The 15,814-nt window shown below is 36.6% G+C and overlaps 2 protein-coding genes across 3 annotated transcripts in view; both read left to right on the top strand.

Annotated features, from left to right (window-relative positions):
• Positions 1–1,718: 1,718 nt before the first annotated feature.
• On the top strand, positions 1,719–8,892 carry LOC106080190 (placenta-specific gene 8 protein-like). The gene is made up of 4 exons (XM_013241516.2): positions 1,719–1,882; positions 3,562–3,784; positions 7,088–7,227; positions 8,588–8,892. Exons 1-4 carry the CDS (start codon positions 1,880–1,882, stop codon positions 8,681–8,683), a joined length of 462 nt encoding a protein of 153 aa, XP_013096970.2. The 5' UTR covers positions 1,719–1,879; the 3' UTR covers positions 8,684–8,892.
• A 3,080-nt stretch (positions 8,893–11,972) lies between these two features.
• The window catches only part of LOC106064131 (uncharacterized), a 43,232-nt gene continuing 39,390 nt past the window's right edge, over positions 11,973–15,814 (top strand). For both annotated transcript variants that reach the window (XM_056033544.1, XM_056033545.1), the window contains exon 1: positions 11,973–13,179. In XM_056033544.1, the coding sequence (XP_055889519.1) occupies positions 12,904–13,179 (276 nt within the window). In that variant the 5' untranslated portion in view covers positions 11,973–12,903. The remainder of the gene's footprint in view (positions 13,180–15,814) is intronic.

Below are 15,814 nucleotides of genomic sequence, written 5' to 3' on the forward strand. Positions count from 1 at the left end.
ACAATACACATGTAGCACACACATTCATAAATACATATAAGACACATGTAACACACACATTCATAAATACATATAAGACACATGTAGCACACAAATTCATAAATACATACAATACACATGTAGCACACACATTCATAAATACATATAAGACACATGTAGCACACACATTCATAAATACATATAAGACACATGTAACACACACATTCATAAATACATATAAGACACATGTAGCACACACATTCATAAATACATATAAGACACATGTAGCACACAAATTCATAAATACATATAAGACGCATGTAGCACACAAATTCATAAATACATATAAGACGCATGTAAGACACACATTCATAAATACATATAAGACACATGTAGCACACAAATTCATAAATACATTTAAGACACATGTAGCACACAAATTCATAAATACATATAAGATGCATGTAGCACCTAGATTTACATTAAAACCCACTGAAGACAAGATGAAGTAAAGAAAGCTGGAGTAAATCAGAGACAGCTTCGTTGAATATGGACATGTAGTCGATACCCTGAATAGCCAAGCCACCATCTTATATAGAGATGGGCCATTACGACTACTCCGCACACGGATCGATACTATATTTATAAACCTGCCATTGTTCGGTCTTAATGGTTTGTCTTTCAATTCTGATGGAGACGTCCTTCACCTTTTAGTCCTCTCATCATGGCGGCTAAAATACACTGAGCTAAAAGTTTTGCAAAGTTTATATATCAACTCACTCTGTCTGTCTGTCTGTCTGTCCGTCTCGAAACAATTTTTGAACATGTTATTTCTCCCACACTTATTCTCGGATCAAGTTGAAACTTTGCACTTTCATTCATTGGCGAAGACAAGACACGAATCATTTAAAAAAAAACGCCAATTAGTTAATTTACTATCGGTAATTAATAATTTTGTTTGATATCAACAAAATAAATAAATCCTTCAATATTTAGAGATATGTCTAAATATGTGGGGTCTAGATAATTGTACACATATTTCTCACACCCCCATTCTAAGTTCAAATTGAAACTTTAAACAATTATTTATTGTAGCTAACGAAATATGAATCCATTATAATTTTATGCTTTATGTCACGTTGGGATAGACTGCCACCAGGGCCGGCCCTAGCAATTGCGGGACCCTATGCGAAACGGATTACTAAGACTAAGACTGCTTTATTGATCCTTACGGAAATTTGTTGTGATTACAAGGACTCTTCTCTACGCGGGGCCCAGTCAGCGTAGGGATAAGCATCATGTCAAAATTAAGATTTTGTATCAAACAAACCACTGCGCGGTTCGTCTAAGATATAGGATTACTGATCTGAACCATCCGACATGAAAAATGAGAACGAAGAAGAAGAATAAGAATCAGACGAATTTTGGTAAAGAAATCACACAATTTGTATTCGAATTTATTCGTCCCCCCCCCTTTTTTTCGTGGGTAAAGGGGGGGGGGGTTCAAGTGGACGGGGCGATCGCCCCTACCCCCCCCCCCATTCTGGATCCGCCAGTGGTGGAGAGAGAGAGGGTTAAGGGTTACTAGTAACTACTTTAAAAAAAAAAAATTCAGTTCGAGATTAACCTTGTCTTCAGCCTCCCACCCAAAGTCACACTGACCGTGCTGACGTAACAGCGTCCAGTGTTGACCAACGAACACAACTCACTTCCAAGAACGTGAGGCTGTGTCCACCTTGTTGTGTGCTACACACTCGGAATCTGGAAGTCCAGTCACAGTGTCTGTTGTGTACTGTGCTCTTTCCATTGTCCACTCAGAAAGTGACCATTTCATATATTTCACCATTTCGGACAAACTTTTTAAAAAGATTTACAACGAAATATTTTTGTTGAAGTTATCATGGTATGTATTGTTATGCTGCCAATTTGTAATATTTACTCCGTGTTTTGTTTCACCATGTGTATTTTAAAAGCTATAACTGATCTCATTTCCGGATCGGCCACACCTACACCACCCACTCCTTTGTGATAGAGAGGAGCCCCTACTGTGTGAGTACAGTGACTCTCGTCTCACCATGGAACATATCCTCAGTGATTGCCCCAGATACCAGGATATTAAAGGGAAATATTTTGGAGCAGACAACTTAAAAAGCAGAGAAGACCGGGAAGAGCTGGGACACCATCAAAAAGCTAGCAAGAGACCGTGGAGAGTGGCGTGTTTTTGTCGAGGCCCTATGTTCCATGAGGAACTCAAAGGAGTGATGATGATGATGATGAGACAACTTAAAAACATTGTTTGGTAATGTCGACCCTGGGAAAATACCTTGCTTTATCCGGGAGGTGGGATTTACTACAAAAAATTTATTTGTGATAGGGCAAAGGAATTGTGAGTATATAATATTTACAACAGATTATTATAGAATTATATACATTTTTACTATTTAAGCTATGAATGGACCTTATTTTAAAAAACCTTTCCTTTGAAATATAACATTTAGGAGCTATAAAGGGGAGAATAATCCTTGAGGGATTATAGGCACGACATGGCCTAAATTGTGCCGATGTGCCAACAACCCTAAAATATCAAATATCAAAATACCGATTTCATTTCCAGCTAAGTTTTAATGTATACACAGTAGTCCAAGTAGAGCACCACTCAAAGACCTACTTCTGTGTTAATGCCATCGGAATTACGACGGAGTGGCTGAGACATAAACCGCTTGTCTACGTATTAAGAAGGCTGTAGTTCGAAGCCCGACTCTAGCAGAGTTGTGTTTACTGAGCGAATAAAGGCAGAAAGGGAAAACCTCAACTGGTCCACAAATAAGATTGGACCACTTGCGCTCTATAAAAGTAATTTTAAAATTGTGCAATGTCAGAGTTACTTTGATTAAACTTATTTTGGCTTAAGTATATGGTATTGAGATACCAATAGCTTTGCCCACAATTCCGGTCCTTAATGATTTTGTTTTTGTTTTGGTAGGCCCCTTTGTTAATATTTTTCACAGTACGTCTATATTAATGAAATAATGTCTGTACTTGAGACTTGAGGCGCGGTGGCTGAGCGGTAAAACGCTTGGCTTCTGAACCGGGGTCTCGGGTTCGAATCCTGGTGAAGACTGGGATTTTAAATTTCGGGATCTTTAATGGGTACCTGACATTAGTTGGGGAAAAGTAAAGGGGCGGTTGGTCGTTGTGCTGGCCACATGACACCCTCATTAACCGTAGGCCAAGAAACAGATGACCTTTACATCATCTGCCCTATAGACCACAAGGTCTTGAAAGGGGTACTTTACTTTACTTGGGACCTGACTTTGAATGAACGCCTTAGCAAGTGCAGAATCAAACGTCAAAATTTCTCCGCTGAAGTCACATTTAAACTATTTTGTGACAACAGTGATCTTCCAAGACTAAGATTTCTTCATTGATTCAATACAAATTCTTTCAGATTTGTCTATTTTAATTCTCTCCCAAATCTTCATCTTTAAAAAAAAACAAAAACATTTGAGTTTTAAAGGGTTTATTGTATTACCCACCACCACATTTCTCTAGATCGCTTCTTTTTGTTTACATTTCTTGCAGCACTATCCACCCGAAGGTCCATCTTATATAACACCAACCTACCACCAAACTCTGCAGCCCGTGGCCGCGCCTGTAGTGACCAATCAGAACACCCTCAGCAACACGGTGGTCATTGGTCAGACTGGCGACACCGGCAATGATTTCCTGGTCATCCCAATGGACAAGATGCAGTCTAGAGACTGGACGTCTGGGATCTGTTCCTGTTTGAACGACTTCGCTGGCTGTGAGTAAAACTGAATGGAAATTACGATATTGTAGACTCTTAGAGAATAGTTCGTTAAATACTATAATAATAATTATTTCAAAACCAGTAGTATTTGTTTATTTTTATCTTTTATTCAGTATACATTGCCATAAATATGGGTTCATCCTGTTTTGTTAGGTGTAGTATACACAATAAGGATAATATATTGATTACAAATATGGTTTATGGTCATTTGAATATTTCAAGCATTATTTGCGGTTTCGTCCGGGAAAAAACTAACATCTTTTTTCCCTTCTGCATGAATTGAATATTAGACATCAGGACTAATGCGTGCACTACTATCTAAAAATAATGGCCCCAAATGTTTCATGACAAAAAAGAACTTGGTAATGAATCCAAGTGATCTGTATTGAGGTCCGCGAATCAGTTATATATGTATCATTGTAGATGTCCGAAACAGGTGTTCCGTTACATTGACTTGGTAGTCATTTCAACTGAGACCATTTGTTACAAACTGACCTGGAAGTTGCGGTCCGGAAATGGGTAGTGGAGAGCAATGGCTGCCACGCCGAACAGACCTGTGACGTGGCAACAAGCTATTGGTCTTCACTGCCCACAGGTTGTGACGTTGCAGGTCTTTCTTCAGGCCTTCTATGGCGATTGGTCTCGCTCAAACTCCAACTGTACAATGACTCTTGATTTAGGTTTAGTGCAGTGGTGTCTAAAATCCGGCCCGCTACATGGTTTCATCCGGCTCGCCGAAACGTCCTCATAAAAAAGTAGAAAATCCTCGAAAAACAAAAAAAAATTTAAAAAAATGTATCTACTTTTCTCTAATGGATTGGTACCTGGACGTTTAACATTTGTGCGTTTAACATTTGTGCGTTTAACATTTGTGCGTTTAACATTTGTGCGTTTAACATTTGTGAGTTTAACATTTGTGCGTTTAACATTTGTGCGTTTAACACTTGTGCGTTTAACATTTGTGCGTTTAACATTTGTGCGTTTAACATTTGTCAGTTTAACATTTGTGCGTTTAACATTTGTGCGTTTAACATTTGTGCGTTTAACATTTGTGCATTTAACATTTGTGCGTTTAACATTTGTGAGTTTAACATTTGTGCGTTTAACATTTGTTCGTTTAACATTTGTTCGTTTAACATTTGTTCGTTTAACATTTGTTCGTTTAACATTTGTTCGTTTAACATTTGTTCGTTTAACATTTGTTCGTTTAACATTTGTGCGTTTATGTAATGAGACTATACCGATCAGCCAGGAAAACCAACGACTTGGCGAAATTTAAGGCATTGATTAACATGCATGACTAGATTGACACATGAATGGCAGAGGACGTCATTATCTTTTTTTTTTTTTTTTGAAGAAACGTCTGTAATATATAAGATAAGATGGTTATTATTATGATGTGTGTGTGTTTCTATGGTGACTGTGGGAATAGGTTTGCGATTGGTTGTGAATGATGCAAGATGGCATTGTGGTCATTGGTCTTAGTTAGGGGAGACGACTCCAGAACGTGAGACTGAAAGGTTGTGCTATTGTAGTGAGTTAAATTTTGTTATATGACTAAAGTCTAGTACATTTATGTTGTCTAATACCAACTTGATTTTGTCTGTATTTATAAGTTTTTTTTGTTATAATGTATTACGCCTTCAGGGGTTTAGTTGTCTACCAGCTGTTTGGTGCTACAAGTCAATGACCGTCAACATAGGTCCACACAATTTTTGCATCCATTTTTACAGTGGCGTACGAATCGGGGAGTAGGCAGTAAGGGGCAGGCTGCAGCCAGGGCCGGTCTTAGGCCACTGCAACCTATGCGGTGGCAGTGGGCCCCGCACTTTCATAGGCCCCGCACGATGGGAATTCTAGGTGTAAATTATTAAACTAAACCATTTTAACTTCTTATTAAAGGGTTCCTGGAATTCTCCTGAAAGTATAAAATATAAGAAAAAGACATAAAAATGTCCTGAGATTATGAAAATCTTCTGAAAACCGATGCAAATCTTAAAACAGACAAAATTGTCATTTTGATGTGTCATTCAAAAATTCAATATGGAAAAGGCAAATACTACTCGCGATAAAAAAAAATGGCATTGTCAGCTTCCATTTAATAGAAATGTAACAATAAGACAATTTTAATCAAAACAAGAACTTCAAATACTTAATTTACTTCAATTAGTCAAGTCACTGGCACATAAATATAGATCTAAATCTATCTCGACCTCTTAAAAAAAAAGCGATATTTTGCGAGTCGATAGTAAATGTAAAAGGCAGATCTTAATGTTTATCGGCTTTTTGTTGAAAAACTAACTACCATGGCTCGTAAAGTTAATTTGACAGTGATTTTGTACTTAGTAAAGTATGAATAAAATGTAAAGACGAATTTATTTTCTAATACAAAATCTTAATTTTCACTTATTATCCTTATCACAACCCATATAAGGCCCCGCGAAATCCGTTTCGCATAGGGCCCCGCAACCTGTAGGACCGGCCCTGGCTGCAGCTGCTCTGGGAACCGGAGAGTAGGGGGCGCCAACATGGGTATCAAAATACAAACTAGCAGACGTCTCTAGATTGTTTCGTTTATTTACGCTTCGTTTACTTTAAAAGTAAGTTTTGTATTGGTTACTGCTGACTGTTAGGCAAGTACGTAATCATCTTCTTTTTTGAAGTAAGGTCTGTATTGTTATATAACCCTAGTGGCGGACTGAAAGGGTTAATGTGTGTGCGGCCCTACTAACACACATGATTCAGGCCAATCACACAGGTCAAGGGCTGTTGAACAAGGGATATTACTGCTAATGCACGCAATATGACCAATGTTTTGGTCATGTGACCAAAAAGCCGTTACAGACGAGAGACAGTGTGTAAAATAAAGGACAGTAGAGTCCAGGACAGCAAGCAGTAAGGACAGTGTGCTACGAAGTGAGTCCTCGAAAATGTAGCTGTACGAGCTAGAGAGACTTGTAGTGATCAGTTAGGCAGTTCTGTTGTGTAGCAAAACATTTGAAGTTAGTGTAGCCAATTGTGTTTATTGGCTGTTGTTGATGTAATTGTAAATAAACCGCCACACTTGAGACTTTGTTGTCAAGTTGATGTTTTACATGTTATGTTTAGCAGTGTTTTGCAGAAGGCCTGATAGAGGAGAGACGTAACAGTATTATATAAGATAAGATATGGATTACGAACACTATGGGAAGGTGGCGGGAAATTCGGGAGCGCCCCCGGGCGAATGTCACCCTCGTTACGCCACTGCGTGTTCACGTCTGCAATGACATGTACTGCTTGCATTGTTTTCTCTCCTAGGTATCCTTACCTTCGTGTGTCCGGCGATTATGATGTGTCGTCTGGCCAACAGGCTCGATGAGTGCGCCTTCTTGATGTACTGTACGCCAGGTGGCGCCATGGCTCTCAGGACAAAGCTCAGAACAATGGGAGGGATAAAGGTAGGTTACTGAGTGTTTAGATTCAAGTGGGAAAAAAAAACTTTTTGGGGAAAAGATGCTTAATACAAGCAACGAAGAATTTCTTTTCGCCGCCTGCGTCTGTCCTGGGCAGCGGATTTTCTTTTGGTCTCAAATGTGTACCCCGCGGCCCTTTGTGAGTGACCTCCTGCTGTCTCGTTCTGAGGTCGCAAGCAACTGGAGCTGCATAGCCACGGGAAATAATTTATTCCTCATTAATCTTCGGACTCGAAGAAAAGCCTTAATGTTTAAATAGTAAACTGAATTTTTTAAAAATTATACTTATATAAAGACAAATTAAAAATAACAAAATAGATGTTTGTAAAATGTCTGACATGTTTCAGGTGTTTTTAGAGTTGAATATTAACTACTTCTTAGTCCAAACGACGAGGGGTGACAGCGGGCAGAGTACGATGGACCAGGCAGCTATCTTGCTATGCTTAGTAACCCGCATTAACTGATTAACAATACTCAGGTCTCTGGTCTCCTTAGTTAGGGGAGGTATCCCTGAAAATCTTATTTTTGTTATTTCTAAAGCTAGGCCTTTGAGATTTGTTATGGTAACATATAATGATATTCTAAAATAAATAATGCTAAAAAAAAAAGTTTTTTTGAATGATGGTTGCCATGGTAACGGCGGCCATATTGTTTATTGTATACAAATTAAAACTCTGAATTTTGTAAAAACTATTGATCAGAAATACATGAAATTGAATTAAAAGATAAAACCTCTAAATTGGTACAACGTCAGAATTAAAGATTTAAGTATGTTAAATTTTTTACACATTTTTGAATTTTTATTATTTTTTAGACCTAAAAAAACAGGATAAATATTAATTAAAAATACTTAAAAAAAAAAGTAAATAAAATATTGAAAAAAATTCATTGTACGAGTAAAGTTAATGATGTCCTTAAGAAGTGTTTCAAATTTCATCAAAATCTATCCAGTAGTTTAGGAGAAATTCCTAGTAAGGCACAATGACATGTTCAAAAACTAACATTTTGAGAAAAATGAGTTTAAAGTATTAATTTTATTAAGATTTTGTCTCATAGCCCTTACATAAACATTAAAAAAACATGTTTTAGACACAGATTTAAGCAATAAAAATGATTGGAATGTAAAGAAAAATGATTGATCTACTTAATTATGTTATTAGTTAAAAATCGATATTCTAGACCTAAAACTCAATTTTCTCTAGGGATACCTCCCCTAACCAGATCAGACTGAACTCGACTCTGTACTGTGCATTTCAATTATATAAGGGACACAAACCTTGAAGGCATTTTGAAAACAAAAATTTCTTAGTTTTCTCCCTTTACTTATGACTTATTTTTCTTTTAGGGTTCAATCTGTGGCGATTGCGTCATGACTTGTTGCTGTTGTATTTGTTGCACCATGTGCCAGATGTCACGTGAGCTGGACAAGATGAGCTTGTAGCATGACGTGTACACACAAACACACACACACACACACAACTTCCACTAGGAATGTTCTACATTGAAAGATTTGCCGAAGAAAGATTATACGACCTTCCAAGATCGGATGTCAAATATATTTTTATTAACTTTAATCACATTTTTGTATAAACAGTTGACTTACATACATCCATGTAATTGACTTGTTCATTAAAGCGTCACTAAATCCTGGCCAATTCTGGAGATTTTTTTTTGTTTTGTTTTGTATTCGTGTTTGTGTCCTTGTGAATGCATAATTTCTGTGCTAGTGTATCAGACTGCTTTAACATCAAAATCATTCTAGTTGATTTCAGCTGGATTTAAGTTTTTTTTTTTTTTTGTTTTGTATTCGTGTTTGTGTCCTAGTGAATGCATAATTTCTGTGCTAGTGTATCAGACTGCTTTAACATCAAAATGATTCTAGTTGATTTCAGCTAGATTTTAAGTTTTTTTTTCATCCTAGTGGAAAATGAATGAATATAGTTGAAGTACACACATTTGGATTTAGGAGATGGCAAGCGGGGGGAGGGGGGGGGACTACTGTCCATATAAATCAATAAAAGGAAGCCCCCAACAATAAAAAATAAAAAAAAATGATAAAAACAGGGCCTGATTCTTTATTGAAATTTTATTTTTTGAGGGGAAAAAACTTTAGAAAGAATTGACAATAAAAAAAAATCTTTTATTCTGAAAATGTTTAGGGCCCTCGATACCAGTCAGACTGATGCAATCTCTGGCCAAGGCCACATTTTTATATGCCTGCGAGTCTTGGACACTGACTGCAGAGCTAGAGAGGAGGATCCTAGCAATAGAATTGAGATGCTACAGAAGGATCCTAGGTATCACATTCAAAGACCGCATCACAAACCAAGAGATTAGAGACAGGGTTACTGCAGCGATTTGACCCCATGTTGACCAGCTAACTATTGTAAAAAATGCGTAGGACGTAATTATCATTTTTAAAGTAACGTCTGTAATATATTAGATAAAATAATATATCACTCACTATATTATTCATATTGTACAAATTAATTAAAAAATTAACTTATGGTTTTTGTATAGCGCTACGTTCAATGCCTACGGCATGCTCAGGGCGCTTTAGTCCAATCTCATTTGAGGACCAGTGATGGGGAGGGAGTATCTAGGGGAGGGTTTTTCCGTGCTGCCTTTGGGCGCTCAGTAAACACAACCCTGCCAGAGTCGGGTGTCGAACCTCGAGCCCCCTTCACAGGTAGCCAGGCCAAGATATATTCAAGAGAAATTGGCCTCTCGACCACGCTTTCCCATCATAGATAATATGTAGTGAGCAATGCATAATTATATAAAGTTTCAACTTGATCTTAGAATGGGTGTGGGAGAAATAACATATTTAAAATGTATACCAGACATACGGAGAGAGTTTATATCGACTTTGTGAAAAGCCTGTGGTCTGCTAGACGGTCAGTGCTGGTTTCACACATCGAAGTTATAGCTTGGAACCCCCACTTTCTTGGACCCCTTGCAGCCGACATAATTTTTAAGAATCTCGAATTTGTGAGTCATTTCCCTTTATTAGTTTCACAAAGGATGGTAAAGGTTTTCTTCTCCTCGAACTTTTTTGTGTGTGCCTGATTGTGTACGGGAGATAATTCCTTATTGAAGAGTAGCATTGTAAAGTTGTACAACACGAGTGGTTGTTCTTTAGCTCCATTACGTGACGAAGGGTAATATATTTGCTGTATATATTTCATTCATGGCGCTTAACAGCTTTTAATGATAAACAAAAAATACTTTAAAAAGTATATTGAACACAAAAGTTTGGTGGCGAATCCATGTTTAATTTCAAAATTTCAAAGCAAAAAAAATTGTTTATGATTTAATACTTGTGAATTGTAACTTACAATTAAAAACATATTATAAAAAAAAAAGCCCACAAAAGAGGCAAGATGGCCCATAAAAGAGGCACATAAAGCCCAAAAAAGAGGCCTAAGGCCCAAGGATTCCTATGATGATAAAGCTAAAACTGAATAGCGCAAATTCTGAGGTTTCCTTTTTAAAAAAAAAAAAAAAATTATGATAGTATATATATATACAGCTAGATCAGGAAGAGTTTGTTAAGTATTTGTTCTATCGAATATTTATTTATTGTTAAATTCATCTACCATAACAATGTAAGTATTATAATCTATGTAAGTGTGTTACCATGGAGGGCATACTGTTAATCTCCAATAAGCGACTGTAGGCCTACAACTGTCATTAATGTACAGAACTTTATTTTCTTAAATTTACGAATTAAACAAAAATTAAGATATTAAAACCTGTTTTATTTCCTTAAAAAAAAAAGAATAGAAAGGTAAAATTGTACATTATTATTACATTATGCACACAATACCATTATATCAACCTGTACCGTTGGGGCACTACACAAGATCTGTCAACCGTCTTTCTCCATTCCTCCCTTGAAGAGCCCTAAACCTCCTCAGGATATTATCTTATAAAATACAGACGTTGCTTCAAAAAGAAGATGTTTGTCTTATCTTATCTTATAAAATACAGACGTCACTTCAAAAAAAGAAGATGATTACGTCCTACGATCATCGAAGTGACGACAGTTCAATCCCGCAAGTCCAATTCAATTAGTTCTGTTAATTCTTTGGACTCTGGAGTGGAGCATAGAGCCGCAGCATTTCTTCGCCATCGGACTCGGTGTTCTTTAGGTAGCTTCCTCAGTAGTGTCCATCCTGTCATGGTCTACCAATCTTCTCCATCTTTGCTTTGAGCTGCCAGCCATTTCTCTGCCCCTGTGAACCAGACGGCCACTTATTTGTTGTTTTCTTAATTGAAGATTTTTTCTTCATAATTGTTGCTTCGATTTTTCTTCTGTTAATAGCCTACTCCCAATTGGAGAAATGATTGACATTTATTCTGTGTCGTTTTTTTAAAGTTTTATTTGGTGTTTGTCATCTAGATGTAGAAGTAATTAAATTGTCTTTTAATTGGCTGTTACGAAGGTTAGTAACGTTGGTAAATTATAAACCTAAGGGAGGCCACTCATAGCAATGAATACGCACATCTTATCAATATTTGTATAGGTCGGTGGGGAAAGATTTCCAAATCTGTTTTCTTGAGTTAGAGAATGTAAAAGAGAAGATAACTCTACGTGTACTGTGGATTATTGCGCGGTGTAGGACGGGAACACTGACCTATTTGGGCATATGTTGCCTGGTTTTGTCCGAACTACTACTCCCGATGCTGTCGCTACGGACAGAGCGTGGAGAGAGTGCCGCATAGCGTATATCGAGTGTCGCCCAACTCCGAGACGAGCGTTAGGGAGGGAGGGGGAGTGTCTGGGCGGTCACTCGATACGTATGGGGGCTACGATTCATTTCGCTGGACGGCCCAGTATCTTAAGCACTACAGGAGTAGTCCTTTCTATGCCCTCAGTGTGTACTTCTGATTCGTGTTAACTGAAAGCTTAAATGCATTGGACTTCAATGTTTTTATTAGGTTTAACATTTTTGCATATTATGCTTTATGCTAATATTAAAATAAATAATTTCAATTGTAGCTGGAGGACTATCAGGTGATTGGTTGGTAGTTTCTAAAATAGACTATTTTCAATTGCAAATATTCATATGGACTATCAGGTGATTGGTTGGTAGTTTCTAAAATAGACTATTTTCAATTGCACATATTCATATTTGGCGCATTACCACAGACTTCAAGAAATGTTGATTTGTATTTTAAAAGAGTCATGGCAACTTTTGTGAACTTTTTGCCGCTGTAAAATCAAATTTGTAAATTCTTTCGTATACAGGATTCTTATTTTTGTGTGTGTTTAGTTGACATCATCGTTATTTTTAAAATAGCGTCCTTGACATTGGTCGACACATCGTGCGGTGCCCCAACGATTCAAGATACTAACGGAGGGGTTCTCAACCTGTGGGTCGCGACCTCCTTGGGGGTCGATTGACGATTTGCCAGGGGTCGCCTACGACCATCGAAAATAAGGATTGTTTTGTCTATTCTTCTATTGCTGTGCTGTATGTGTGTGTGGGGAGGGTGGGGGTCGCGGCAGAGTGGGGAATTGTAAAAAGGGGTCGCCGAGCATAAAAGGTTGAGAACCGCTGTGTAACTAACGGATATGTGAAGATGACATTTGCTAGAAGCGAAAATTTATATTGAAAATTCCAAATAGTGCTTACGAGGGTCCAGGTTGCAAAGATGAAGCGCTGTACTTGCCCTGCGATTTTTCCTCACTCCAATGTCAAGGTCACTTCAGATATGTCGTCTGCAGACAATGAACACTGCACAGGTCGAAGTGTCTTAACGCCATTGCGGCCTTTGATTCATCCCATGAAGCTCTCGGTGAAGATAGTTCGATGGAAACACAGGTCACACAGACTGACTGACTCAAGCTACACAAAAGCTACACAGCAGTTGAGCACTGACCTAGATATCTCGACCAAATCGCGTGCTCACGGGACTCTCTCTATCTTGGTAAGTGCTTTGTATAACTACCATTATCATCTTATCTTATAAATTACTGACGTTCCTTAAAAAAAAAACAAGATAGTTGCGTTATGTGCCTATCTAGGTTTCAATCTGGTCGTATATGTTAACTAGAGACTTGATTTTATCGGCTGATTTAGGCAGCCCTTTTCGTGCTGCAAGGTACCAGGGAAGAGGTTGCTTGTACCAAATAGTTCTTGCATAGGGAATTTTTTTTTTTTAAATGTGCTTTTATCTTTGTGCCTTTGGGAGTATTTTATTAGATTTTGTTTTCACATTTAAAGATTATGGTTCAGTCATAGACATAAATAAATATAGACTGGCCGATTAAAGAGTTTTACGAAACGAAAATTTGTGAATTGCAATTTTGTGTACTTTATTCATGACTTTATTATACAGCATTTATGTATAAAAGTTAAATAAAGTACACAGAAATGCAAGTCACAAATTTTCGTTTCATAAAACTCTATTATCGGCCAGTCTATATTTATTTATGTCCATAGACATATATATATATATAGACTGGACGATAAAGTAAAAATTATTATGGGAAACATTTGGGAAAAGATAAGTTTGTATAAGTTATACAGCAGTTATGAGCAGTGTAAAATTAAAAGTATTTATAGTTGTTGTTTTTTTCAGTCATAACCTATATAATTGATATAACCCCTTCTGTATTATTATATCTCAAATCGTGCCTAATTATAACTAGTTTTAAATACTAGATTTAGATCTAGTCTATATAAATACTATAGTAAAAAAAATACTACTTTTACTAGTACTATACTATACTATAAACTATAATTGTAATCTGTATAGTCTAGTCTATAGTTAGTATATAAATAGTCTAGCTAGGACTAGATTCAAGATTGTCACTAGATCATATCTATAATTAGTATAATCTATACTTATACTAGATCTAGTCTATAGTCTGCATGCATAGAATTCATAGATGATCGACTGACTAGTTTAATAGTTTGTAGTAAAAAGTATGAAAAGTATTAGAATTAGACCTAGTTATTATAAATATTAGTCATATTTATTAGATTTAGATCTATCAATATTGACAATATTAAATTAGTCACAGTCACAGTGATACTGAATTATTCTGACTTACTGAAACTAAAAGTTAATGTGTATAATATTCAATTTTTTTTCAACCTTTAGAATTTATCCTTGGCCTATCGAACTACGAACATTAGAGCACGTTCTGCTGATTTTCTTTGACTTTTTTGACTAAAAACTAATTCTAACAATTTGAATCGATAAGACGACCGCCATACATTAATAAAGAAGCCATGTCAACAAACATAGATCCACATCACAAACCTATATATATTTGCCTATGTCTATGATTATGAAACAAAGGCAAAATATTGGGAATATGGCAGTTTTGTACTTTTCAAAACTAAAGATCATAATTATATATTGGCTGAAATGTTAGTCCTAGAATTTATAGCTCAATTGCCGCCATTTTTTTTTTCACATAGATAGAGTACATAAAACATATTTGACTTCCCCCAAATAAAAATAACTTCCTACTTCCAGTCTATATTTATATATGTCTATGTTTATGTCTATGAGTTTTGTTTAATCTCTAAGAATGAAGATCATGCAACTTTTCATAATTCGGAATTTTTCAAGTTTTCAAGTTACATGAAGTTACTTCCTTCGGCCTCTCTATATTTATCTATGTCTATATTACTATGCCTCTAGTTTTTTAGTCTTCTGTCCTGAAATGTCTCTTAATTAAAAGATTTTAGGCCTACTAATGGTATTACTAATGTGAATATCATTGTATTAATCGAGTCATGCATGTTAACAAGCGACTATTGGCACTAGAGAAAACTAAGCCTCTATATCTAAATGAACTATTTAGGTCTTTATTATTTGCACAGACTAAATTACCTGGCTGGGTTGAAAACGAGTTTAGTATCTTTATTACCTTGACTTCTGCTATTTCATCAAGGTTTATCGGTAAATTTGTGACAGACACGCGCTTTGTTAATACATTAATATTTTGTTACAACTTAACTTTATTGGCCTCCTTCAGTCGTATAATGTCTGTAGTTCATCTCCTAGAACACTTTTTTTTCATTTGACCGTGGAGCCCTATTCTCCAGAGACATTCTCGTCTGCTTTACGACGCAGGTTAAGGAGACAGTATTCCTCAATCATAAGGCAAACAATGTACTGGATTAGACAAGCAATTCTTCAGACCATCAGAGTCAAGCCTAAAGGGAAAAAAAAATTGCATTCACCAAAGACCTCCATAGAATGTCCCCCCCCCCACCACCACCACCTACTACATTTATTTTGGCAATTTGTTTAAAAAACAACAACGAATATTTCAAACAAAATTTAAAAAAAAGTGCTCAAAGAAAAATAATTGACATTTTTTAAAGAAAAGGGAATCGGATCTTCATATTGGAATCACGTTACATGTTATTGACTAGAATTCTGTTTGTATGTGAATTTTTTTTTCTTCACATGCACTCCGCTTATTCGCAAAGCTCGGTTAATATCATGAACAGGTTTCACTCATTTATTTAAACGTGTGTGTGTGTGCGCGAGTAGGGCGCCAACAGGGAGCTGTCCTTTCAGGGGAGATAATTGTGACACT

This window comes from Biomphalaria glabrata, chromosome 6 (genome assembly GCF_947242115.1).
Source record: "Biomphalaria glabrata chromosome 6, xgBioGlab47.1, whole genome shotgun sequence".
Classification (NCBI taxonomy): Eukaryota; Metazoa; Mollusca; class Gastropoda; family Planorbidae; genus Biomphalaria; species Biomphalaria glabrata.

Bases quoted from the DNA above. Each gene is read 5' to 3' on its own strand.
- LOC106080190 (XM_013241516.2), top strand. The intron at 3,785-7,087 runs GTGAGTAAAACT...TTTCTCTCCTAG, and splicing joins TTTGAACGACTTCGCTGGCT to GTATCCTTACCTTCGTGTGT. The intron at 7,228-8,587 runs GTAGGTTACTGA...TTTTTCTTTTAG, and splicing joins GAACAATGGGAGGGATAAAG to GGTTCAATCTGTGGCGATTG.